General features: G+C 37.2%; 1 protein-coding gene across 1 annotated transcript in view; it reads left to right on the top strand.

The window, feature by feature from the left end:
* Window positions 1-27,168, top strand: part of C5H1orf185 (chromosome 5 C1orf185 homolog) — a 50,238-nt gene that overhangs the window by 12,195 nt on the left and 10,875 nt on the right. The window contains exon 2 of the mRNA XM_078071779.1: window positions 10,090-10,195. Coding sequence (XP_077927905.1) covers window positions 10,090-10,195 — 106 coding nt within the window. The remainder of the gene's footprint in view (window positions 1-10,089; window positions 10,196-27,168) is intronic.

Raw genomic sequence — 27,168 nt, 5'->3', positions numbered from 1 at the left:
TTATTTTGCTGGTCTTTTTCAACTTGCAATTTGAATGATAAGCTCATTATTTTTCAGCTTTCTTTTTTTTTTTAATTAATTAATTAATTTATTTGACACAGAGAGACACCGTGAGAGAGGGAACACAAGCAGGGGGAGTGGGAGAGGGAGAAGCAGGCTTCCCGCCGAGCAGGGAGCCCGATGCGGGGCTCGATCCCAGGACCCTGGGATCATGACCTGAGCCGAAGGCAGATGCTTAACGACTGAGCCACCCAGGCGCCCCTCAGCTTTCTTTTCTAATATATGCATTTAGGGCCATACATTTCCCTTGAATTTGGCTCCAGCTTTGTTGCTACAAGTCTTTGTACATATCATTATTCATTACATCTATGTATTTTTAAACTTCCACTGATTTCTTCTTTAATGCGTGAGTTGTTTACAGTGTGATTTTAAATTTCACAAGTATGGGAGCTTTTCTTAGGGTATATATTAGGTTATTAATTTCAAAATTTTCAGAGAATGTGGTATGTGTAAAATGATTCTATAAAACTTGTTGAGTCTTTCTTGCTTTATGGCGTGGTATATGCATGTTAAGTTTGAGATGTCTTCCTGTTTTTTTTTATGTTATTAATTCCTTGCAACATTATCTCATTTATTTCTAATTCTAATTGTGTAAGATAGATAGTATGACTCCCATTTTTCAAATAAGAACATTAAAGTCCAGCCAGCACAATAAGTAACTTTTCTATATTTGCAGACAGATCTAGTTAGTCTTATAACCACTTGGAACAAACACTAACTAAAAAAGTATGGTCAACTTTTTATACTGGTTGCATATGGGCCTTGCTTATATCTCATTATAGATTTTTAAACCTTTAGGGCAAGGAGTCATTCTTATTTAAATGGCTTTTTATCCCTCACTTGATATCTGAAACAGTGTTCTACACATATTTGGTGTTCAAAAGATTTTTGTTGATTGGGTACCTGGGTGGCTCAGTCAGTTAAGTGACCAACTCTTGGTTTCGGCTTGGGTCATGATTGTGAGATCATGGGTTGTGAGGGTTGTGAGATCAAGCCCCATAAGGGGCTGCACACTCAGCACAGAGTCGGCTTGAGATTCTTTCCCTTCCTTATCCCTCCCCCTCTGCTCCTCCCCTACTAGCTCACTCTCAGATAAATACATAAAATCTTAAAAATAAATAAAGATTTTTGTTGAATTGGAGTAAACCTGAGACTGAAATCTGGCAAAATTCTAAAAGAGTATAATAAACAGGTAATTTGTGAATACTCAAAAAATAAAACAGGACTTGTAGTTCTGGAATTATTGCAAAAAATAATCTGAAAACACTCCTGATACAAGTACCAATAATTCTGGGAAAAGTGATAGATATAGGTGTATATAGATAACATCTATATCTATCTATATCCTTTAAATACCTCTATATATCTATCTAAATCTAGACAGATATGTTAAAGGACAGATATATACATACATACATTTATAACTATATAAAGATATATCCTTTATATCAATATAAAGAATAGATATAGATACATATGTTAAAGGATAGATGGGCTAACAAAGAGGGACCTACAAAGGCAATAAAGGTATAGATACATAAATGGAAGGAAAACTAAGTGAATTTATTTTACTGATGCCAAGGCAAAAGAGAGAGTGGCCAATAGTGACCTTTTGATTTTTGTGTTAATGAAGTTATTAATGGCCTTGGAAATAGATGTGAAGAAGTAGGAATTCTCATTTAGACTGCAAATGGTACCAAAAAAAAAAAAAAAAAAAAAAGCATCAGTTGTAAGCTAGAGGGTGCTGCCAAGAGAGAGTTTTATTTATTTTAAGATTTAAGACTTAATGTTCTTGGGGTGCCTGGGTAAGCTGGCTACCTTCGGCTCAGGTCATGATCTCAGGGTCCTGGGATTGAACCCTGCATTGGGCTCTCTGCTCAGTGGGGAGCCTGCTTCTCCCTCTCCCTCTGTCCCCTACTTGTGCTGTCTTTCTCACTCATTCTATCAAATAAATAAATAAAATCGTTTAAAAAAAGGACTGAATGTTCTTGCCTAGCTATCTCTTACTCAGTTTGTAAGATTCAGCTCAGGTGTTATCTCTAAGACTGTACCTGTACTGGGTCAAACTCCTGTTGTCTTAGCACTGTCAAAAGGTCATTATCATAGCACTTAGAATATTTTAATGAATATATCCATCTATTTTTTATTTTTTTAAAGATTTTTATTTATTTATTTGACAGAGAGAGAGACACAGCGAGAGAGGGAACACAAGCAGGGGGAGTGGGAGAGGGAGAAGCAGGCTTCCTGCCGAGCAGGGAGCCCGATGCGGGGCTCGATCCCAGGACCCTGAGATCATGACCTGAGCCGAAGGCAGACACTCAACGACTGAGCCACCCAGGCACCCCTGAATATATCCATTTAAATGTCTTGTCTCCTGCAGATTATAAACTCTGTGATCATGTGTTATTTATCTTTCAATCACCAATTCTTGACAAAGGTTTGGCAATAGAAAATTCTCAGGCAGTGTTTAACTAAACTGTGGAGCTTTTAAAAATTTACCCTTTTTATAAATCTACCTGTGACCACATTTTGTACTTATTTCTTCCTTTATAACACTTATATACTTTTTAATTGCATTTATTCCTTTTCACATGTATGACCTTCTTACATACATACTTATATTATTACATGCTTATATTATAAACAACATAGTTATATTATTCATTTTTGTAATACTAGCATTTAGCACAGTGCCTATCATTCATTTATTGAATATTCAATCATTTCTTGAGTAACCAGTCATTATTCTAAACTCCAAGAATACCATAATGAAAAAGATTTATCTTCTGGTAGAGGAAGACAGAACAGACAATAAACTAGTAAAGAAAATTATTTTCAATAGTAATTATTAAAGACAAAGAAACAAAGTGAAATGATAGAGTAACTGCTGAAAGTGAGGGGTCATTACTTTATTTGTGATTTACTTATTTATTTTTAGAGAGAGAGGTGCACGCGATGAGCGGGGGCGGGGGGCAAAGGGAGAGGGAAAGACAGAACCTTCAAGTAGACTCCCCGCTGAGCGCAGAGCCCAATGTGGGGCTTAATCCCAGGACCCTGAGATCATGACCAGAGCCGAAATCAAGAGCCTGCTGCTTAAAACCAACTGAGCCACCCAGGCACCCCAATAGAGTCATTACTTTAGACAGGATACTTAAGAGCAGAATCAAGAAAGTAAAAATACTACCTTTGTATATATATTGACTAAAACTTTAAAGTGAGAAGGGGATCTTAATGATTACAGAGTCCAGCCTTTTCATTTTACAGATTGATTTAGAGAGAATGTGTGACTTGTTGAAGGTATTAACAAATATGTAATTTGTCTTTCTTTTGGTAAAGTGGTTTGGAAACTTTCAGGTTCTTTATACCTGATAGGGATTTCCCTGAGATGTAAATGACCTGTTTAAACCAGGGACTATGATGGTGTACTAATCACACCTATTTTCTTGCTTAATGGAGATTTGAAAAAAAAAAGAAAAGATAGAGGAGGGCAGGGATCTTCAGGGGAGACAGTTAAGTGGGCTATAATCACAGTGATAACAAAGTTCTATAAGGAGACTTGTAGTATTGAAGTAAAGGTGTCAGGAATTACATAAGAAGCTTCAAAAATTTTTTTTCTCCATTTTCTAGATACTCATGGTAGATAATACACACACACATGAAGTCTAGAATAGAAAATTGTAACTATAAGCGCTTACTCCAGGGATAACCATTGTTGATTATTTTCCTTATACAAATGTTTCTCCTCTTTCTTTCTTTTTCTCTTTCTTTCTTTCTTTTCTTCTTTCTTTCTGTCTTTTTCACAAAATTGAAATTATATTATTTTTATATATTTTTTTAATATTTGAGGAAACCAGAAAAGTGAAAAGAAAAAGGAAAAGGACAAAGGATAACAAACACCCATGTAATCTACTAAATACGTGTTTTTTGATCCTATAAGCTTCAGATCTTTAGTTTTTTAAAGAAATAAAACATTACAGATAAAGTCTAAGTTTATGTTCCATCCATAGTCCCATTCCCCTCATTCCCTCTCCAGACACAACAAATATAATGAATTTAATGTATTTTAATACTTCTATTACATTAATTTTTTTAGAAATAGTATTATTTTGTGTTTTCTTTTAATGTGCATACATGGAATCAATACATAATTGGAATAATTAAACATGAATTTATGGGAATTGCTTTTTGCACTGAACATTGTGTTTTTCAGTTCTATTCATGCTGATACATATATATCTAGTTTATTCATAAGTCTTAAGTGTTAACCTTGATGAATTTTCATTGAACACACCTATGTGACCAGCACCCAGCTCAAGAAACAGAACATTACCAGCATTCCTGAACTCCCCAAATACCTGTGTTTGAATTTTATGTCGGCCTTCTTTTGCCCAACATTATTTATGAAATTTATCTATTTTGTTGTGCATAGTTGTAGTCTGTTCTTTCCCATTTATAGAATATTTTGTTTTCTTAAATCAATTCAGTTTTTGAAATTTATCCATTCAACTGTTGATGGGCATTTGTGCAGTTTCTAATATGTGGCTGTCTCAAATAGTGATGCTATAAACGTAGTACATATTTTTCTGAATGTATATGTATACGTATCATTTTGGTAAATGTCTAAAAATTGTTGGGTCATGGGTATGCATATGTTCAGCTTTAATAATAGAGCCAGGGCGCCTGGGTGGCTCAGTTGGTTAAGCGACTGCCTTCGGCTCAGGTCATGATCCTAGAGTCCCGGGATCGAGTCCCACATCAGGCTCCCTGCTCAGCAGGGAGTCTGCTTCTCCCTCTGACCCTCCTCCTTCTCATGCTCTCTGTCTCTCATTCTCTCTCTCGCAAATAAATAAAATCTTAAAAAAAAAAAATAATAGAGCCAAACAATTTTCCAAAGTATTGTACAAAACTACATTTGCACCAATGGTGAATGAGAATTCAGGTTACTCTGCCTCCTTGGCAACAATTGACATTTTCTGTCATTTGCATTTTAGGCATCATATAGAGTAGTTGTTATTACCTCCTTGTGGTTTAATTAGTACTTCCCTGATTGTTAATGAAGTTTTCATATGTTTATTGGCCATTTAGATACTCTTTTTTATGATATCCTTAAATATTTAGCATCCTTACTTAATTGGTTTTTTTCTAACATCTAAAGATATTAAGGGTCTCTATTCTCCACCCGATCTAGATAAGGAAGGACCTTAGCAATTTTTAGATTACTATTGTTCCCTCACTTAGTGGTTGTGTGCCTTCAAGCAAGTTTCTTAACTTTATTTTGTCTCAATTGTTTCTGCATCTAGAAAATGAGGAAATAATAGTACTTAACTCAGAGTTGTTGTGAGAATTAAAGGAGTTTAAATATATAATACACTGAGCAGTGCCTGGCATGTAGTATTTACTATATGAATATCAGTTATTATTGTTGTTGTTGTTGTTATTGGCAAAAGGATAGACAATATATATCAAGGGGACAGAATAAAGATTCCAGAAGGAGACTGACACAAATATAGCTACTTGATTTTTGACAAGGGTGCAAAAGGAACTCAGTGAAGAAAGGATAGTCTTTTCAACAAACGGTGTTGGAGCCACTGGATATATATATCCAAAGGGGGGGGGAAGGAACTTGACCCATGCCTTATACCTTATGTAAAAGTTAATTCAAAATAAATCATAAATTAAATGTAAAACATAAAACTATAAATCCTTTATAGGAAAACATAGAAGAAAATCTCTGTGGCCTGGGTTAGGCAAAGAGTTCTTAGATAGGACCATAACACAATCCATACAAGGAAAAACTTTATAAATTAGACATCACCAAAATTTAAAAGTTTTGCTCTGTGAAAGACACTCTTTTTTTTTTTTTTTTAAGATTTTATTTATTTATTCATAAGAGACAGAGAGAGAGAGGCAGAGGGAGAAGCAGGCTCCCCGCTGAGCAGAGAGCCCAATGCGGCACTCGATCCCAAGACCCTGGGATCATGACCTGAGCCGAAGGCAGACGCCTAACCATCTGAGCCACCCAGGCACCCTGTGAAAGACACTCTTAAGAGAATTGAAAAGACAAGCCATAGACTTGGAGAAAATATTTCCAAATCATGTATCTGACCAAGGACTTGAGGAATTCCAAAAAATCAGCAAAGATGTAAACAAATACTTCACTGAAGAAGACATATGGATGGCAAATAAATGCAAAGATGCTCAACATCATTATTCATTAAGGAAATGCAAATTAAAACCACAGTGAGATACCACTGTACATCTATTAGAATGACTGAAATAAAGCTAACAATATCAAGTGGTGGCAATGATGCAGAGCAAGTGGAATTATCATATAATGCTGGTGGGAAATCAAGATGATACAGACACTTTGGAAAGCAGCATGGCAGTTTCTTACACATTTAAATATATATTTACTACATGACACTACTGAAATAAAAATTTATGTTCAAACAAACACCTTAATGCAAGTGTATAGTAGCTTTAATCTAACAATCCCAAACTGGAAACAAACAAATGTCTCTCAGCTGGGGAATAAACAAACTGTGGTACATCTGTAAAATGGAATGTTACTCAGCAATAAAAAGAAACAAACTATTAATACATGCAACACAATGTAAGTGAATGTCAGATGCATTATGCTAAGTGAAAAAGGCCAGACTCAAAAGGCCACGTGCTGTATGATTCCATTTATATGAAATTCATATAAGGGAAAAGTATAAGGATGGAGAATAGGGATGGAAAATAAACAATGGTTGCCAGCAATTAGTGCTTGACCACTAAGAGGCAGTATGAGGAAATTTTGGGAGGTGAGGGAAGTCTCACGTAACTTGGTTATGGTGCTGTGACAGATATTTTTTGTATTTGTCAAAACTTACAGAACTGCACACACACACAAATGAATTTTACTATATAAATTTAAAAATTTTTTAAATCCTTCTTAGGTTATTTCCCTGAATATTGCTTTTCTACTGCTCTATTTTTTCTTTTAGGAACTCTATTACTTTTATATTATATATTCTTAATCTTTTCCAATCTCATATTTCCTTATATTTTTCATTTCTTTAAGTAATTAGGTGAGTTTCATTTCTTTAAGTAATTAGGTGTTATATTTCATCTCATTAATTGTGTTCAAAGAAGAATTTATCTTAAAATTTTTGAATTTTTCATTTTCTTTTTTTTTTTTTTTTAAAGATTTTATTTATTTTACAGAGAGAGACACAGCAAGAGAGGGAACACAAGCAGGGGGAGTGGGAGAGGGAGAAGCAGGCTTCCCGCGGAGCAGGGAGCCCAATGCGGGGCTCGATCCCAGGACTCTGGGATCATGACCTGAGCCGAAGGCAGGCGCTTAACGACTGACCCACCCAGGCGCCCGAATTTTTCATTTTCTAAGATTCCTTCTTGGTCTTCTATTAGTGGTTCAGGACCCCGTTCCCTCAGAGATTTTGTTAATGTAGAGTCATTCACAGTGCCAAAGGATGATTTGGTCTAGGTCTTGTCTCAGTGATTTTCTCTGCTTCTTCTAGCTAATTCTTGCTTCCAGATCTCAGTGCTTCATATGCCTGTGGTTTTAGCCTCTACTTATTTCTCTGTGTTGCTTTTATCTTTTCGTCTGTAGAAATCTTTATCTTTTTTTCCCCAAAGTTTTATTTATTTAAGTAATCTCTACACACTGTGTGGGGCGCAAACTCATGACCCCCAGATCAAGAGTCACATGTTCTTCTGACTGAGCTGGCCAGGTGCCCCTAGAAATCTTTATCTTATATTTGAGTATGATTATGTCTTTTTAATTTTTTAAAAATATGCATTTTACCAATCTTGCTTTTATCAATGAATACTGTCTGATATTTTGTTATACCACTCTGCCAGTGATTCTCAGCTGGGGCAGTTTTGCCCCCCAGAATACATTTGCCTGTAGACATCTTTGGTACAATGCATAGAACAATCCCTACAACAAATTATCTGATCCAAAAGATCAATAGTATTGATGTTGAGAAACCCTGCACTAAATAATTAAAGAATATGATATTTTTCATATGTAACATCATCATAACTTATTTAATTGCCTTCCTAAGTTGTTTTACTTAGAAGTTGTTTTTTTGTTTTTTTTGTTTTTGTATTGTAAGTATCACTTTGATAAATAGCCTTCTATAATTTTTTGGTACCATTTTTTTTTTTTTTAAAGATTTTATTTATTTATTTGAGAGAGAGAGAGAATGAGAGACACAGAGCATGAGAAGGAGGAGGGTCAGAGGGAGAAGCAGACTCCCTGCCAAGCAGGGAGCCCGATGCGGGACTCGATCCCGGGACTCCAGGATCATGACCTGAGCCGAAGGCAGTCGCTTAACCAACTGAGCCACCCAGGCGCCCATTTTTTGGTACCATTAATTAATTCCCAAATGTAGACATTTTCTGAACCCAAAGAAAACTATGATTTGAGAGGCATCATCTTGGAAGCTGGAAATTACTTAGGAAACAAAAATATGGGAAATACAAAGTCTTTATCATGTCATATTTTTAGTGGAACTTATAATATGTTCACACATAAAGATCTTCCATTAGTTTTATTTTTTTAAGATTTTATTTAAATTCCAGTTAATTAACATACAGTATAATATTAATTTCAGGTGTACAATTTAGTGATTCAACATTTCTGTGCAACACCTGGCACTCATCACAAGTGCATCCTTAATCCCCATCATCTTTTTAACCCATCCCCTCTGGTAATCATCAGTTTGTTCTCTATAGTTTTATACTTTTAAACCCTTTTTTTCCCAGGTAATATGCAGTTGACCCTTGGACAACATGGGTTTGAACTGTGAGGGTACACTTATATGTGGATGATTTTCAATATAGTATAGGACTATTAATGTATTTTCTCCTCCCTATAATTTTCTTATTAACATTTTCTTTTCTTTAGCTTATTTATTGTAAGACTACAGTATATAATACATAGAACATACAAAATATGTGTTAATCGACTGTTTATGTTATTGATAAGGCTTCCAGTCTGCAGTAGGCTGTTGTTTATATATGTATATACATAAGTAGTTAAGTTTTCGGAGAGTCAAAATTATATGTGGATTTGTGAGTGTGCATACGTTGGTGCCCCTAATCCTCACATTGTTTAAGGGTCAGCTGTACTCTTCAATTGTTTTAGGGCCGTTTGTGTTCTATACAGCTTTTTGTAAAAGCTTCCTACAGCTTGCTTTATGGTTAGGTATCAGATTTCAGAATCTTAAGGAATACTTGACCAACCTGTCTATAAATACCTCGTGCATTCTTTATTCTTAATTCTTTTCAATACATACCAGTATTAAGATGGTTTATAGAAGGGATAAGATAATAGAAAAAAACAGAGGACTGGCTTTAATCTGCTGCCTAATCTCAGTTCAGGTCTCGCTCTTACCTAGACCTCAATTTTATCATCTGTAAAATGAAGGAGTTATACCACATAATTCTTATAGGCTTTTCCAATTTTAAACCTGTGATATGCTATTATTTTATATTGCTTTTATTTAGCTTTTGGCCATGATCTTTTATTGTTCCTGAGATAAAATAGAGATAAAACAAAGATTTCTAAAATATTTTCAAGTTCCTCATATTTGTTCTTTATTACCCTCCATCTGCCTTCTTGTAGTGATTGATAATACAGATTTTAAAATGCAAAGTGTCTTATGTTGGAGGACTGCAAAGAATGATACTGGAAAAATAACAAAAATTTACAGCTAGATTCGGAAAGGAGAAAGCTAGATAAGAAAAAAGGAGGTGACTGCTGTACAAAAACAAACAAAACCTAGGTATCAAATCGAGGCAGGGTCAGAGAAATGCACCCTGGACCCTAATCACCATGAGGCCTTGTGTTGAAATTTGTTAGGATTGCACAGGAGCCTAGAATTCAGGTTTCCCAACTTCTTGGTTAATGTTTTAACACTACAGTATGTCATAGCATTCATATTATTATGTCATTTAATTTTACCTAGAGAATGAAGATACATACATGAAATAATCTTTTATAATTTATTTGTATAGGTTTTTTTAACCACTTAACTTATTTTCTGGCTGCTGGTGCTGTTACTTTGGGAATTGGTTTCTTTGCTTTGGCATCAGCTTTGTGGTTCCTGATTTGCAAACGAAGGTAAGGTTTATTAGAATGCTTAACTTTTTTTCCTCTTAAAAATTCAGTGAAAGACTTTTTCAAATGGTATTAAATAACTATAATAGCACTGATTCTGTAATTTGAGGTTTGGTTATAGACACTTTGATTGGGGAGGGAAAGATTTACATGTTTAAAATAGCCCAGAAAGACAAGTCCTACTAGTATAATAGTCTGAGTACTGTAATAGCAATCTTCATGCATTAAAATTTTAAGGAATAATGAGACATATTTTATTCTCTAGAAGATGTGTGTTCAAATTATAAGGCTAGAAATTTAAAAAATTTTTGATTTCTAATTTAGAGGTTAAAAACATTACTGAGACAAAAAGACTTTCTTTAGGAGATATTTAAGAGAAGAGCTGACAGAATGCTCTGGTATAGTCTAAATGTAGTCTTTTGCCAGAGACAGAAAACCCTAAAATTTGGTGGTTTTGATTATTTAGTTCAGTATTTGCTTTGTTTGATGTTTAAAAATGTAAATTGTAACACGTTCTTGCACGCACTCTTCCAGTATTCCCTATCTCAGCAAATGAATGCATACTATCTACTCATTTGCACAAGTCAGAAAACTGGAAATTATTCACTTATTCATTCTTTTAACAAATATTTATTGGTGCCTGCCATTGTTCTAGGTACCGAGGATACAACTGTGAACAAGTCAGACAGTTTCTGTTTCATAGACTAGCAGTGCCACTGGGAGGAGACAGATAATGAAAAATAAAATGGTCAGGGAATGTCTCTTCAAGTTGGCAATATTTAATCTGAGATCAGAGTTAAAAGAAGGAGCCAACCATGTGAAGACTTTGTCAAAGAGCTCTCTCAGCTGAGGGGTTAGCAAGTACAAAGACCCCACATGGGAATGTTCTTGGTATTGTTCAATAAAGGGAAAGAAGGCTAGTGTATAGACTGTAGTGAGTGAGGGAAATAATGATGAGACTGAAGAGGTAGATGGGGGCTAGATCACATAGGATGTTGTAGGCCAAAATATGGAGTTTGGATTTATTATTTATGCCATCATAAGGTTTTAAGCCAGAGAATGACATTATCAGCATAATAATGGCTAACATTGTGGGCTTACTACATGGTAGGCACTGATCTAAGTGCTTTATACGTGATCTCATTTAACCACCCCATGAGGTAGCAGTAATATTATCTCTCTTTTAAGGACACTATAATGTCACCTATAGATGATGTACATTTTTATAAAACTTTTAAAATTTGAGATATAATTCACATACAGTATAATACATAGATTTTAAACGTATGATGATGAATTTCAGCAAATATATTCCCATGTAATCATAACCCCAGTCAAGATATACAACTTTCCATCACCCTGGAAAATTCCCTCATGCTCCTTTCCAGGCATCACTCCCCACCTCCCACTCAGAGGCAGTCATTATTCTGATTTTTATTACCAGAGGTTAATTTTGTCTAGTCTTGAGTTACATGTAAATGGAATCATATGGACTTTTTTATGTTTGCTTTTTTGACTTAACATAATATTTTTGAGATTCATTCATGTCATTGTATTATCTGTATTTCATTCTTTTTATTGATGATTTTTATTAATTGTATAAATATACCTCACTTTATTCTTAATGGACAATTGGGTCATTTCCAGTTTTTAGTTCTTAGGAGTAAGACTGCTATGAACGTTCTTGTATAAATCTTTTTGTACATGTGCTTTCACTTCTCTTGGGTAAATGCCTAAGAGTAGCATTGCTGGATCATATGTGGTTAACTTTGTAGCAAACTGCTGAACAGTTTTCCAAAGTGGGTACATGCTCCTACCAGCAATATATGAGAGTTCTAATTCATTTTTTTAAAAGATTTTTCTTCTCTGTGAAGTCTGAATTTTAATTGAGCAAGGGTGAAAGCAGAGAATGTTAGGAGGCTATTGCATAGTCCAGGTCAGAGATGATAATGTCTTAGACTAATATGGAAGTAGAGGAGATAAAAAGAAGAGGTTGGATTTGGGGTGTGTTTGCAGGTCAAGTTAGCAGGGCTGGTTTGATGGATTAGATAAGGTAAGGGAAGATAAATGAAATGGCAGAATTAATGCTAACACCTACGTTTTTACCATGAGCAGCTGAGTGGTTGATCATGCCATTTACTGAGATGAGAATATGATTAGAGAGGGGAGCAAGTTGAAGGAATAGTGATAAACTAGGAGTTGCAATTTGAAAAGTCTTTTGGACATCCATTAGAAATGTCAAATACTCAGATATACTTGTAGGAACTTCAGAAGAGAGTTTAAGCCTGAAGATTTAGGATATCAATGTATAGAGGGTATCTAAGGTCATAGAACTGGGTGAGACTAACCAGGGAGTGACTGTTGGAAGAAAAGAACCTAGGACTGTGCCCTTCAGCCCACCACCATTTAGAAATCTAGCAAAAGAATAGGAAGAATCAATATCTGAGAAGGAAAAACAGAAAGGTACACTGTCAAGGAAGTCAAAATTAGAAAATTTTCAGGGGGTGCTGGGAAGATGGCAGAGTAGGGGACCCTAAGTTCACCCTGTCCCATGTTTACAACTGGATATCATTCACATCCAAGTCAATAAACCAGAGAGTGATCCAAAGACTGGCAGAACAAACTCCACAGCTAAATGTAGAGAAGAAGCTGCATGGGAGAGGTTAAGAAGAGCAGAAACTGTGGTCAGGAGCTGCCCATAGGAGGAAAAGAGCTGCAGTCGTGGAGAGGGGAAAACACCAGGAAGCCCACACAGAGAAAATGAATCCCCATAACCTCTGGCCTTGAAAACCAAAGGGGCTGAATTCTGTGAGTCTGTATAACCAGCAGGACTTGGAACCTGGAGTTTTAAAAGTCAGAGGGCTAGTAATAGCCCATAAAGAGTCCCCACCCTTAAAGAGACAAGAGCCCAAGGAAAGGCAACATAGAAATGACAGCTTGCAGAACGGAGGGAGATCTGTTTATACTGATTTCAGAGAGTGTTGGAGGATTTCTATGGGAACAAAGGAGCTGGCAGCTGCCATTTTCCTCTCCTGGCACTGCACAGGCACTTGCTACCTAACCTATTGGTACTGCGCTCTGCCCACAAGTTCTGAGAACTCGCCAACTCCAAGCCTGCTGGTCTCGGCTCCAGGCTCAGTACAATTTTTGTTAATGCTGTGCATGCTGCACCTACCCACTGCCTCTACATGCTGTGCCCCCATGGCCATCACACTTTGGGGGATCCAGCCTAGAACTAGTGGGTCAATGCAAATTTTACTAACACTGCATGTGCCCTGCCCAACCACCAAGTGCCCCTGGTGGCCACCACCACCATCCTCATGCGCCGTACCCCCAACAGCCATTTGGCCATGGGAGGTCTGGCCTAGGACTAGGGGTTCAGTGCAAACATCAAAATTTGCCCCCAAGCCCTTCTGCTGTCACACCCCCTCAGAGCTGGCCTACCTGGATCTCACTAATATCATAGAGAGCAAGCACAGCCCACAACAGGCAAAGAGTCAGTGCAGATGTCTGGACAAAAATGAAAAGTGATTCAGACACCATAGCAGGACGCAAACAACACACATAGGAGACTCCTCTGAAGAGCCAGGTTCTGATGAATAGGGAACACCACACTGCAGGGCACTACAGGACCTCTTCTTCAAGAACAGAACACACAGTTGACTTTTGTAACACACAGAAACAGACACAGGTAGACAAATGAGGAGATAGAGTTGCAAATGAAAGAACAAGACAAAATCACAGCAGCATATCTTGTTTGTTTGTTTGTTTGTTTTTAAATTTTATTATGTTATGTTAATCACCATACATTACATCATTAGTTTTTGATGTAGTGTTCCATCAGCAGGATATCTAAGAGAAAGAAAAATAATATGCCTGATACAGAATTTAAAGTAATGATCATAAAGATACTGGACTTCAGGAAAGGGTGGAGTACATCAGTAAGAACCTTGACAAAAAGATAAAAAATAATATATCAGAGATGAAGAATGCAATAAATGAAATTAAAAATACAATAGATGCAGTAAGTAGTAGGCTACGGGAAGCAAAGGAACGTATCAGTGACCTGGAGGAGAGAATAATGGAAAGCAATCAAGCTGAAAAAGTGAGAAACAAATAAAATACTACATAATGAAAATAGACTTACAGAACTCAGTGGCTCCGTCAAGCATAATAACATTCATATTAGAGGGATCTCAGAAGGAAAAGAGAGAGAAAGGGAGGCAGAAAATGTATTTGCAGAAATAATAGCTAAAAACTTCCCAAATCTGGGGAGGGAAACAGAGATCCAGATACAGGAGGCACAGAGATCCCCCAACAAATTCAACCCAAGAAGGTCCACACCAAGACATTTAGTAATTAAAGTGGCAAAAAATAGTGATAAAGAATTTTAAAGGTAGCAAGAGAAAAGAAGACAGCTACATACAAAGGAAACCCCAAAAATCTATCAGCTGATTTTTTAGCAGAAACTTTATGAGCCAAAAGAGGGTGGCATAATGTATTCAAAGTGATGAAAGGGAAAATTCTGCAGCCAAGAATACTTTACCCAGCAAGGCTATCATTCAGAATATAAGGAGAGATAAAGAGTTTCCCAGACAAACAAAAGTTAAAAGAACTCATGGCCACTAAACCAGCCCTACAAGAAATGTTAAGGGGGACTCTGAGTGGAAAACAAAAACCATTAAGTAAGAATAAGAAAAATAAGAATCACAAAATAAAAGGTTGTAAAAAATCATACCAAATATCTGAAATGTAGAGGGGAGAGGAGTAAAAAATGAGTTTAAAAATAAGCGACCATCAGCTTAATATAGTCTGCTAAGTGCAAAAGATGTTATGTATAAACCAAATGGTAACTACAAATCAAAAAACAGTAATAGATATGCAAAAAATAAAGAGTCACTAACCCTCCCCCCCCCCAGCAAACCGTGAAGGAGAGAAAGCAAAGAAAGGATCAGAGAAAAATTGCAAAAACAACCACAAAGCAAGTAACAAAATGGCAATCAATACATATCTATCAATAATTACTTTGAATGTAAATGGACTAACTGCTCCAATCAAAAGACATAGGGTAAGAGTGTATAAAAAACAAGACCCAACTATAGGCTTCTTACAAGAGATTCATTACAGACCTAAAGACACCTGCAGATTGGAAGTGCAGAGATGGAGAAACATTCATCATGCAAATGTCAAAAGAAAGCCAGAGTAGCAATACTTATATTGGACAAAATAGACTCTAAAATAAAGTCTGTAAAGAGAAACAAAGAAGGACACTATATAATAATAAACAGAACAACCCAACAAGAAGATGTAGCAATTGTAAATATTATTTATGCACCCAACATGGAAGTACCCAAATACATAAAACAGTTAATAACAAACATAAAGGAAATATTCAATGGTAATACAATAATAGTAGGGGACTTTAACTTCCATTTACATCAATGGACGGATCATCCAAACAGAAAATGAATGATGAAACAGTGACTTTGAATGATACACTGGACCAGATGGATTTAATGGATATATTCAAAACATTCCAACCTAAAGCAGAAGAATACACATTCTTTTCAAGTGCACATGGAACATTCTCCAGAAGAGATCACGTGTTAAGACACAAAACAAGCCTCAACAAATTCAAAAAGATCAAAGTCATACCATGCATCTTTTCTGACCACAATGCTTTGAAATTAGAAATCAACCACAAGAAAAAATCTGGAAAGACCACAAATACATGGAGATTAAATAATATGCTACTAAACAATGAATGGGTCAACCACGGAATAAAAGAAAAAATTAAAAAGTACATCGAGAAAAGATGGCGGCGGAGTAGGGGACCCTATTCCAACCGGTCCCTGGAATTGAGCTAGATATCTACCAGACCACTCTGAACAGCCACAAAATCAGCCTGAGATATAAGAAGATAGATCTGGATCTCTACAAACAGAATATCGCAGGCTGTTGGTTTTGAGGTATAAAGCAGGGAGCCGTGATTCTGTGGGCAGATATTGGAGGATAAATGGCAGGGGGAGGGAGCCGAGATGTCGGGATCCTACAGCACCAGTGAACGATAGCCTCCTGCGCTGGGATGGGGCACAGACTCGCAGACCGGTAGCGACGGGGGAAGGACTTTAGGGCAGCCCCTCGGAAGGAAACCCAGAGTGGGGGGGCCGCGTGTGTGAACTGGGGGCGGCTGGCAGTTTTAGAAGCACAAAGGGCAGAGACATGCCCTGACCTGGAGGTGAGGACTGGGAGCGCTGCTGAGGGGCGCACAACCCAGGACGCTGCACTTTATAGCAGCACAGACAGAAACGGAGATAGTGTGGCCTGGAGAGTTCACTGAAGAACAGACTGCGATCTCTCTGCTCTGAGGCAGAGGGTTGGAAACGATCTCTTCTGCTCTGACTCTCGGAAGAGACACGGAAAGCTGCCAGGGAAAGCCGCCAAGGCACAAAAGCCCCGCAAAACCGGTTTTCACTGAGCCCATCCCCTGCCACAGGGGGCAGGGCAACTCTACCCAAACAGGGTTGCCTGAGTAACAGCGAGGTGGGCCCCTCCCCCAGAAGACAGGCTGAGAAAACAAGAGGCCAGCAACCCTAAGGTCCCTATAAAACAGGTGCATCTTGCTTGGGTTGTGGTCAATAATTTGGGCTCTATACATTCCCTCAACCACCCCTCAACAGAATGACTAGGAGGAGGAACCCCCAAAATAGGAAAGACTCAGAGACTATGACTTATGTCACAGATCTACAAATGGATTCAGATATAACCAAGATGTCAGAGATGGAATTCAGAGTAGCAATTGTGAAGACAATAGCTAGAATGGAGAAATCAATTAATGGCAACATAGACTCTCTAAGGGCAGAAATGAAAGCTGAATTGGCAGAACTTAAAAATGCTATCAATGAGATCCAATCTAATCTAGATAATCTAACAGCTAGGGTAAGCAAGGCAGAAAAATGAATTAGTGATCTAGAAGACCAATTAATAGACAAGAAGGGGAAAGAGGAGGCCAGGGAAAAACAACTCAGAATGCATGAAAATAGAATCAGAGAAATAAGTGACACCATGAAACGTTCCAATGTCAGAATTATTGGGATCCCTGAGGGGGTGGAGAGAGAGGACTAGAAGATATATTTGAGCAAGTTGTAGCTAAGAACTTACCTAATATGGGGAATGAAACAAACATTCGAGTCCTAGAGGCAGGGAGGACCCCTCCCAAGATCAAGGAAAACAGGCCAACACTCCGGCATGTAATAGTAAAACTCGCAAATCTTAAGAACCAAGGAAACCATCTTAAGGGCAGTTAGGGGGAAGAAATTCCTTATGTACAGAGGGAGGAACATCAGAATAACATCAGACCTATCCACAGAGACCTGGCAAGCCAGAAAGGCCTGGCAAGACATATTCAGGGTACTAAATGAGAACATGCAACCAAGAATACTTTATCCGGCAAGGCTGTCATTTAGAATGGATGGAGGGGGTGCCTTGGTGGCTCAGTCGTTAAGCGTCTGCCTTCGGCTCAGGTCATGATCCCGGGGTCCTGGGATTGAGCCCTGCATTGGCCTCCCTGCTCAGTGGGAAGCCTGCTTCTCCCTCTCCCACTCCCCCTGCTTGTGTTCCCTCTCTTGTTGTGTCTCTCTCTGTCAAACAAATAAATATAATCTTAAAAAAAAAAACAGAATGGATTGAGAGAGGCAGAGCTTCCAAGACCGGCAGAAACTGAAAGAATATGTGACCACTAAGCCGGCCCTGCAAGAAGTATTAAGGGGGGCTCTATAAAAGGAGAAAGACCCCAAGAGTGATATAGAACAGAAATTTATAGGGACAATCTATAAAAACAACGTCTTCACAGGCAACATGATGACAATAAATTCATATCTTTCAATAATCACTCTCAACGTGAACGGCCTAAATGCTCCCATAAAATGGCACAGGGTTGCAGGTTGGATAAAAAGACAGGACCCATCCATACGCTGTCTACAAGAGACTCATTTTGAACCTAAAGATACATCCAGACTGAAAGTGAAGGGATGGAGATCCATTTTCCATGCCAACGAACCTCAAAAGAAAGCTGGGGTAGCAATTCTTATATCAGACAAATTAGATTTTAAACTAAAAACTGTAGTTAGAGACACAGAAGGACACTATATCATTCTTAAAGTGTCTATCCAAAAAGAAGATCTAATAAGTGTAAATATCTACGCCCCCAACATGGGAGCAGCCAGCTACATAAGCCAACTGTTAACCAAAATAAAGAGTCATATTGATAACAATACGTTAATTGTAGGAGACCTCAATACTCCACTCTCAGCAATAGACAGATCATCTAAGCAGAAAATCAACAAAGAAACAAGAGCTTTGAATGACACACTGGACCAGATGGACCTCATAGATATATACAGAACATTCCACCCTAAAACAACAGAATACACATTCTTTTTGAGCGCACATGGAACTTTCTCCAGAATAGACGACATACTGGGTCACAGATCAGGTCTCAACCGATACCAAAAGATTGAGATTATTCCCTGCGTATTCTCAGACCATAATGCTTTAAAACTGGAACTCAATCACGAGAAAAAATTTGGAAGAAATTCAAACACTGGGAAGTTAAAGACCACTCTGCTCAAGAATGTTTGGGTCAACCAGGAAATCAAAGAACTCAAACAATTCATGGAAACCAATGAGAATGAAAACACATCAGTCCAAAACCTATGGGATACTGCAAAGGGGGTCCTAAGGGGGAAATACATAGCCATCCAAGCCTCACTCAAAAAAATAGAAAATCCCAAATTCACCAACTAACTATACACTTTAAGGACTAGAGAAAAAACAACAAACGATGCCCAAGCCATACATTAGAAGAGAAATAATTAAGATTAGAGCAGAGATCAATGAATTAGAAGCCAGAAACACAGTAGATCAGATCAACGAAACTAGAAGCTGGTTCTTTGAAAGAATTAATAAGATCAATAAACCACTGGCCAAACTTATCCAAAAGAAAAGAGAAGAGACCCAAATTAATAAAATTATGAATGAAAGGGGAGCGATCACGACTAACACCAAGGAAATAGAAACAATTATTAGAAATTATTATCAACAACTATATGCCAATAAATTGAGTAACCTGCATGAAATGGATGCCTTCCTGGAAACCTATAAACTCCCAAGACTGAAACAGGAAGAAATTGACAACCTGAATAGGCCAATAACCAGTAACGAGATTGAAGCAGTGATCAAAAACCTCCCAAAAAACAAGAGTCCAGGGCCTGATGGATTCCCTGGGGAATTCTACCAACCATTCAAAGAAGAAATAATACCTATTCTTCTGAAGCTGTTTCAAAAAGTAGAAACAGAAGGAAAGCTTCCAGACTCATTCTATGAGGCCAGTGTTACCTTAATCCCCAAACCAGGCAACGACCCCATCAAAAAGGAGAATTTCAGACCAATAGCCCTGATGAATATGGATTCCAAAATCCTCAACAAAATCCTAGCTAATAGGATCCAACAATACATTAAAAGGATCATCCACCACGCCCAAGTGGGATTTATCCCCGGGATGCAAGGGTGGTTCAACATTCGCAAATCAATCAGTGTGATAGAACACATTAATAAGAGGGGGAGAAGAACCATATGGTCCTCTCAATTGATGCAGAAAAAGCATTTGACAAAATACAACATCCTTTCCTGATTAAAACTCTTCAGAGTATAGGGATTGAGGGAACATTCCTCAAGTTCATAAAATCCATCTATGAAAAACCCACAGTGACTATCATCCTCAATGGGGAAAAGCTGAGAGCCTTCCCTTAAGATCAGGAACACATCAAGGATGCCCACTCTTGCCACTATTGTTCAACATAGTACTAGAAGTCCTAGCAACAGCAATCAGACAACAAAAAGAAATAATAGGTATTCAAATTGGCAAAGAAGAAGTCAAACTCTCTCTTTTCGCAGATGACATGATACTTTACGTGGAAATCCCAAAAGACTCCACCCCCAAATTACTAGAACTCATACAGCAGTTCAGTAATGTGGCAGGATACAAAATCAATGCACAGAAATCAGTTGCTTTCTTATACACTAACAATGCAACTGTAGAAAGAGAAATTAGCAAAATGATTCCATTTACAATAGCACCAAAAACCATAAGATACCTCAGAATAAACCTAAGCAAAGAGGTAAAGGATCTATACTCTAGGAACTACAGAACACTCATGAAAGAAATTGAAGAAGACACAAAAAGATGGAAAAGCATTCCATGCTCATGGATCGGAAGAATAAATATTGTTAAAATGTCTATGCTGCCCAGAGCAATCTATACCTTCAATGCCATCCCAATCAAAATTCCAATGACATTTTTCAAAGTGCTGGAACAAACAATCCTAAAATTTGTATGGAATCAGAAAAGACCCCGAATTGCCAAGGAAATGTTGAAAACGAAAAACAAAGCTGGGGGCATCACGTTGCCCGATTTCAAGGTATATTACAAAGCAGTGATCACCAAGACAGCATGGTACTGGCACAAAAACAGACATATAGACCAATGGAACAGAATAGAGAGCCCAGATATGGACCCTCAACTCTATGGTCAAATAATCTTCGACAAAGCAGGAAAAAACATGCAGTGGAAAAAAGACAGTCCCTTCAATAAATGGTGCTGGGAAAATTGGACAGCCACATGCAGAAGGATGAAACTCGACCATTCTCTAACACCATTCACAAAGATAAACTCAAAATGGATGAAATACCTCAATGTGAGACAGGAATCCATCAAAATCCTAGAGGAGAACATAGGCAGTAACCTCTTTGACATCGGCCACAGCAACTTCTTTCAAGATACATCTCCAAAGGCTAGTGAAACAAAAGCAAAAATGAACTTTTGGGACTTCATCAAGATAAAAATCTTCTGCATAGCAAAGGAAACAGTCAACAAAACAAAGAGGCAACCCACAGAAATGGAGAAGATATTTGCAAATGACACTACAGATAAAGGACTGGTATCCAAGATCTATAAAGAACTTCTCAAACTTAACACCCAAAAAACAAATAACCAAGTCAAAAAATGGGCAGAAGACATGAACAGACACTTCTCCAAAGAAGACATACAAATGGCTAACAGACACATGAAAAAATGTTCATCATCATTAGCCATCAGGGAAATTCAAATCAAAACTGCATTGAGATACCACCTTACACCAGTTAGAATGGCAAAAATTGACAAGGCAAGAAACAACAGATGTTGGAGAGGTTGTGGAGAAAGGGGAACCCTCTTACACTGTTGGTGGGAATGCAAGTTGGTACAGCCACTTTGGAAAACAGTGTGGAGGTTCCTCAAAAATTTAAAAATAGAGCTACCCTATGACCCAGCAATTGCACTCCTGGGTATTCACCCCAAAGACACAGATGTAGTCAAAAGAAGGGCCATATGCACCCCAATGTCCATAGCAGCAATGTCCGCAATAGCCAAACTGTGGAAAGAGCCGAGATGCCCTTCAACAGATGAATGGATAAAGAAGATGTGGTCCATATATACAATGGAATATTACTCAGCCAACAAAAAGGATGAATACCCAACTTTTACATCACCATGGATGGGACTAGAGGAGATTATGCTAAGTGAAATAAGTCAAGCAGAGAAAGTCAATTATCATATGGTTTCACTTATTTGTGGAACATAAGGAAGAGCATGAAGGACATTAGGAGAAGGAAAGGAAAAATGAAAGGGGGGGTATCGGAGGGAGAGATCAACCATGAGAGACTATGGACTCTGAGAAACAAACTGACAGTTTTAGAGGGGACGGGGGTGTGGGGATGGGTTAGCCTGGGGATGGGTTAGCCTGGTGATGGCTATTAAAGAGGGCACCTTCTGCATGGAGCACTGGGTGTTACACGAAAACAATGAATCATGGAACACTACATCAAAAACTAATGATGTATTGTAAGGTGACTAACATAACATAATAAAATAAAATTAAATAAAAAAAATAAAAGGCACATGGAAACAAAAAAAATGAAAACACAATAGTCCAGGGGCACCTGGGTGGCTCAGTCAGTTAAGCGTCTGCCTTCAGCTTAGGTCATGATCTCTGGATCCTGGGATTGAGCCCCGGGGTTGGGCTCCCTGCTCGGCAGGGAGTCTGCTTCTCCCTCTCCCTCTGCCGCTCCTCCCTGCTTTATGTGGAAAACCCAAAAACTCCACCCCCAAATTACTAGAACTCATACAGCAATTCAGTCTTTCTCTTTCTCTCTCTCAAATAAATTAATAAATAAAATCTTTTAAAAAAAAAAACCCACAATGGTCCAAATTCTTTGGGATACAGCAAAAGCAATTATTTTTTAAATTTATTTTTTATTTTTACTCTTTAGAGGAAGAGAGAGAGAAAGGAAGAGCAGAGGGAGAGGGAGAAAGAGAATCTTAAGCAGGCTCCACTCCCAGCACAGAGCCTGACAGAGGGCTCAGTCTCATGACCTTGAGATCATGACCTGAACTGAAACCAAGAGTTAGATACTTAACAGACTGAGCCACCTGGCCACCCCCCAGCAAAAGCAATTCTAAGAGGGAAGTTTACAGTAATACAGGCCTACCTCATGAGGCAAGAAAAACCTCAAACAACCTAAAGGAACTAGGAAAAGAACAACAAACAAAACCTAAAACCAGCAGAAGAAAGGAAATAATAATAAAGATTAGAGCAGAAATAAATGATATAGAAACTTAAAAAAAAAAACAAATCAATGAAACCAGGAGCTGGTTCTTTGAAAAGATCAACAAAATTGATAAACCTCTAGGCAGACTCTTCCAGAAAGGGGGGGGGGGATTCAAATGAACAAAATCATCAATGAAAGAACGAAAGAGAAGAAATAACAACTAACATCCCAGAAATACAAATAATTTTAAGAGATTATGAAAAACTATATGCCAACAAATTAGACAACCTAGAAGAAATGGATAAATCCAGAGAAATATAACCTACCAAAACTGAAACAGGAAGAAACAGAAAATTTGAATAGATCTATTACCAGCGAGGTGATTGAATCTGTAATCAAAAAACACCAAACAAACAATAGTCCAGGGCCAGATGCCTTCACGGGTGAATGCTACCAAACATTTAAAGAAGAGTTAATACCTATTCTACTCAAAGTATTCTAAAAAATAGAAGAAGGAAAACTTTCAAATTCATTCTATGAGGCCAGCATTATCCTGATATCAAAACCAGATAAATATACCACAAAAAGGAGAACTATAGGCCAATATCTCTGATGAACATAGATGCAAAAATCTCAACAAAATACTAGCAAATAGAATCCACCAATACTTAAAAAAGTCATTCACCATGACCAAGTGGGATTTATTCCTAGGATGCAAGGGTGGTTCAATATTCACAAAATAATCAGTGTGATACATCTCATCAATAAAAGAAAGTAAAAACTTTGATCACCTCAATAGATGCAGAAAAAGCATTTGACAAAGTACAACATCGATTCATGATAAAAACCCTTTAAAAAGTAGGTTTAGAGGGAACATACCTCAACATAATAAAGCCATACATGAAAAACCCACAGCTATTATCATTCTCAATGGGGAAAAACAGAGCTTTCCTCCTAAGGTCAGGAACAAGACAAGGATGTCCACTCTTACCACTTTTACTCAACATAGTACCAGAAGTCCTAGCCAAAGCAATTAGACAACAAAAAGAAATAAAAGATATCTAAATTGGTAAGGAAGAAGTAAAACTCTCATTATTTGCAGATCATGATACTATATATAGAAAACCCTAAAGACTCTACCAAAAAACTACTAGAACTGATAAATGAATTTAGTAAAGTCACAGGATACAAAATCAATATGTAGAGATCTGTTGCATTTTAATACACTAATAATGAAGCCACAGAAAGAGAAATTAAGAAAATAATCCCATTTATAATCACACCAAAAACAATAGGATACCTAGGAATAAACAAAGAGGTGAAAGACCCATACTCTGAAAACTATAAAACATTGATGGAAGAAATTAAAGAGACAAAGAAATGGAAAGACATTCCATGCTCATTGCTTAGAACAATTATTGTTAAAATGTCCATACTACCCAAAGCAATTTACAGATTTAATGCAATTCCTATCAAAACACCAAAAACATTTTTTCACAGAACTAGAACAAAAAATCACAAAATTTATATGGAACTACAAAAGACCCTGAATAGCCAAAGCAATTTTGAAAAAGAAAAATAAAGCTGGAGGTATCACAATTCTGGACTTCAAATTATATTACAAAGTGGTAGTAATCAAAACAGTATGGTACTGGCACAAAAATAGACACATAGATTAATGGAACAGAATAGGAAACACAGAAATAAACCCACAATTTTGTGGTCAATTAATCTTCAACAAAACAGGAAAGAATATCCAATGGGAAAAAGTCTCTTCAACAAATTATGTTGGGAAAACTGGACAGGCACATGCAAAAGAATGAAACTGGACCACTTGAAGAGAGCACAGGCAGTAATTTCTCTGACATTGGCTCTAGCAACATTTTCTAGATCTGTCTCCTGAGGCAAGGGAAATAAAAGAAAAAATAAGCTATTGGGACTACATCAACATAAAAAGCTTCTGCATAGCAAAGGAAATAATCAACAAAACTAAATGGAAACCTATGGAACAGGAGAAGATATTTGCAAATGATATCTGATAAGGGGTTAGTATCCAAAATATATAAAGAATTTATACAACTCAACACCCACAAAGCAAATAGTCCAATTTAAAAACATGAACAGCCATTTCTTCAAAGAAGACATCCAGATGCCAATAGACACATGAAGAGATGCTCAGCACCACTGATCATCAGGGAAATACAAATCAAAACCACAATGTGGTATTACCTCTCACCTGTCAGGATGACTAAAAGAAAAAACACAAGAAACAAGTGTTGGAGAGGATGTGCAGAAAAAGGAACTGTCTTGCACTGTTGGTGGGAATGCAAACTGGTGCAGCCACTTTGGAAGACAGTATGGAGGTTCCTCAAGAAATTATAAATAGAGCTACCCTATGATCCAGTAATCGCACTACTGGGTATTTACCCCAAAATAATCCAAAAACATGAATTCAGAGGGATACATGCACCCCTCTGTTTATTGCAGCATTATTTACAGTAGCCAAACTATGGGAGCAGCCCAAGTGTCCATCGAATGATGAATGGATAAAGAAGATGTGGTATAATAGACAATGGAATATTATTTGGCCATAAAAAATAAAATATTGCCATTTGCATGAATGGAGCTAGAGAGTATAATGTTAAGCAAAATAAGTCAGAGAAAGATAAATACCATATGATTTCACTAATATGTGGATTTTAAGGAACAAAACAAAGAGCAAAACAAAAGAGAGAGAGGGAAACCAAGAAGCGACTCTTAACTATAGAGAACAAACTGATGGTTATCAGAAGGGAGGTAAAGGGGAGGATGGGTGAAATAGGTGATGGGGATTAAGGAGTGCACTTGTCATGATGAGCACTGAGTGATGTATGGACTTGTTGAATCACTATATTTACACCTGAAACTAAGATAACATTGTATGTTAACAATACTGAAATTTAAAATTTTAAAAAGAAATAGAGGGAAAAAATTAGAAAATGTTTCAAGAAGGAGGAGATGATATTGAAAGTGCTTAAGAAGTTGAGAAAGATGAGGATGGAGAAATAATTTTTGGATTTGTCAACATGGAAGTTATTGATGACCTTTAACAGTTTTGGTGGAGTGATGGGTTCAGAAGCTCACATTTGAATAAAACGCAGGAGGTAAGAGAATTGAATCAAGTATAGACCTCTCTTTAAGGAAGATGGGTTTTTTTGTTTTGTATTGTTTTGTTTTGTTTTTGGTGAAGCGGAGTTGACAAATGGGGAAGTAGCTGGAGGAGAATGTGAGATCAAGGAAGGGTTTTTTTTTTCTCTCTAAAAATTGAAGACATGCTTGATATCTTCCTCTCTCTTTCATGCTTCCCCCAAATTTGAACCATCACCAAGTTCTATTTATTTACCTCATAAATCACTCAAATCTATCCTTTTCTTTCAGTTACCACTGCCACCGTCTTATTTAAGTTATCCTTATCCCTCACATAGATTACTGCAGTACAAGTTATAACTGACACTCTACCTTTACTATCATCCTCATTAAATCTCTTCACACTTCAGCCAGACATTTTCCAAATACACATCTAATCAAGTTACCAGACCATTCCATCCCATTCCCCACTATATTATAAAGGACTTCCCATTGCTTTTAGGATAAAGACAAGCGGCATGACTTTTAAGGCCTTACATGGTCTGCCCATTTCATCTCCCACTTCTCTCTTGCTTTCACTGCTTCTGCTGCACTGTCCTAATGTGGCCCCTAGGTCTTTATACTTGATATTCTTTCTGACTGGAATATTCTTTCTTCTGCATCTCCCTTCCTCCACAATACTCTACCTAATAACTTACTATTTCTTCAAATGCCCAATTCAATCATCCCTTCCTCAGAAAAGCCTTCCTTAACCTCTTTAACCAGATTAATTCCCTTTGTTGCATACTCCCACAGTCCACCAGGTACCTTTCCTTGATAACACTTTCCAAAGTTGTAATTTTTCATTTTCTTGTCAGCATTCTATTAATGTCTGTCTTCCTTAATAGTGTTTAACCTCCACGAGAGCAATAACAGTTCTATGAGGGTAGTGGCTGTGTTTTTTTTTCCTTGCCACTATATATACAACACAGCATAATGCCTGACACATAGTACTGAATAAATATCTGTTAAGTGAACTGAATTCAATGAATGAGTGAATCCTAATTGTACCTCATTAAGTAATGCAATACAGTCTCTTGAATTAATTTAGAAATTTTCTAGTACTTCTGTAAGAAGAAATGGCAATCAGCATTATTTTTTAAACAGTGTTTATGGTGACTAACAAAATAAAATTAAAAAAAATAAAGGCCATAATTCCTTGAAAA

Source organism: Halichoerus grypus, chromosome 5, assembly GCF_964656455.1.
Source record: "Halichoerus grypus chromosome 5, mHalGry1.hap1.1, whole genome shotgun sequence".
Classification (NCBI taxonomy): domain Eukaryota; kingdom Metazoa; phylum Chordata; class Mammalia; order Carnivora; family Phocidae; genus Halichoerus; species Halichoerus grypus.
This window is presented reverse-complemented; position numbering and strand designations above follow the sequence as displayed.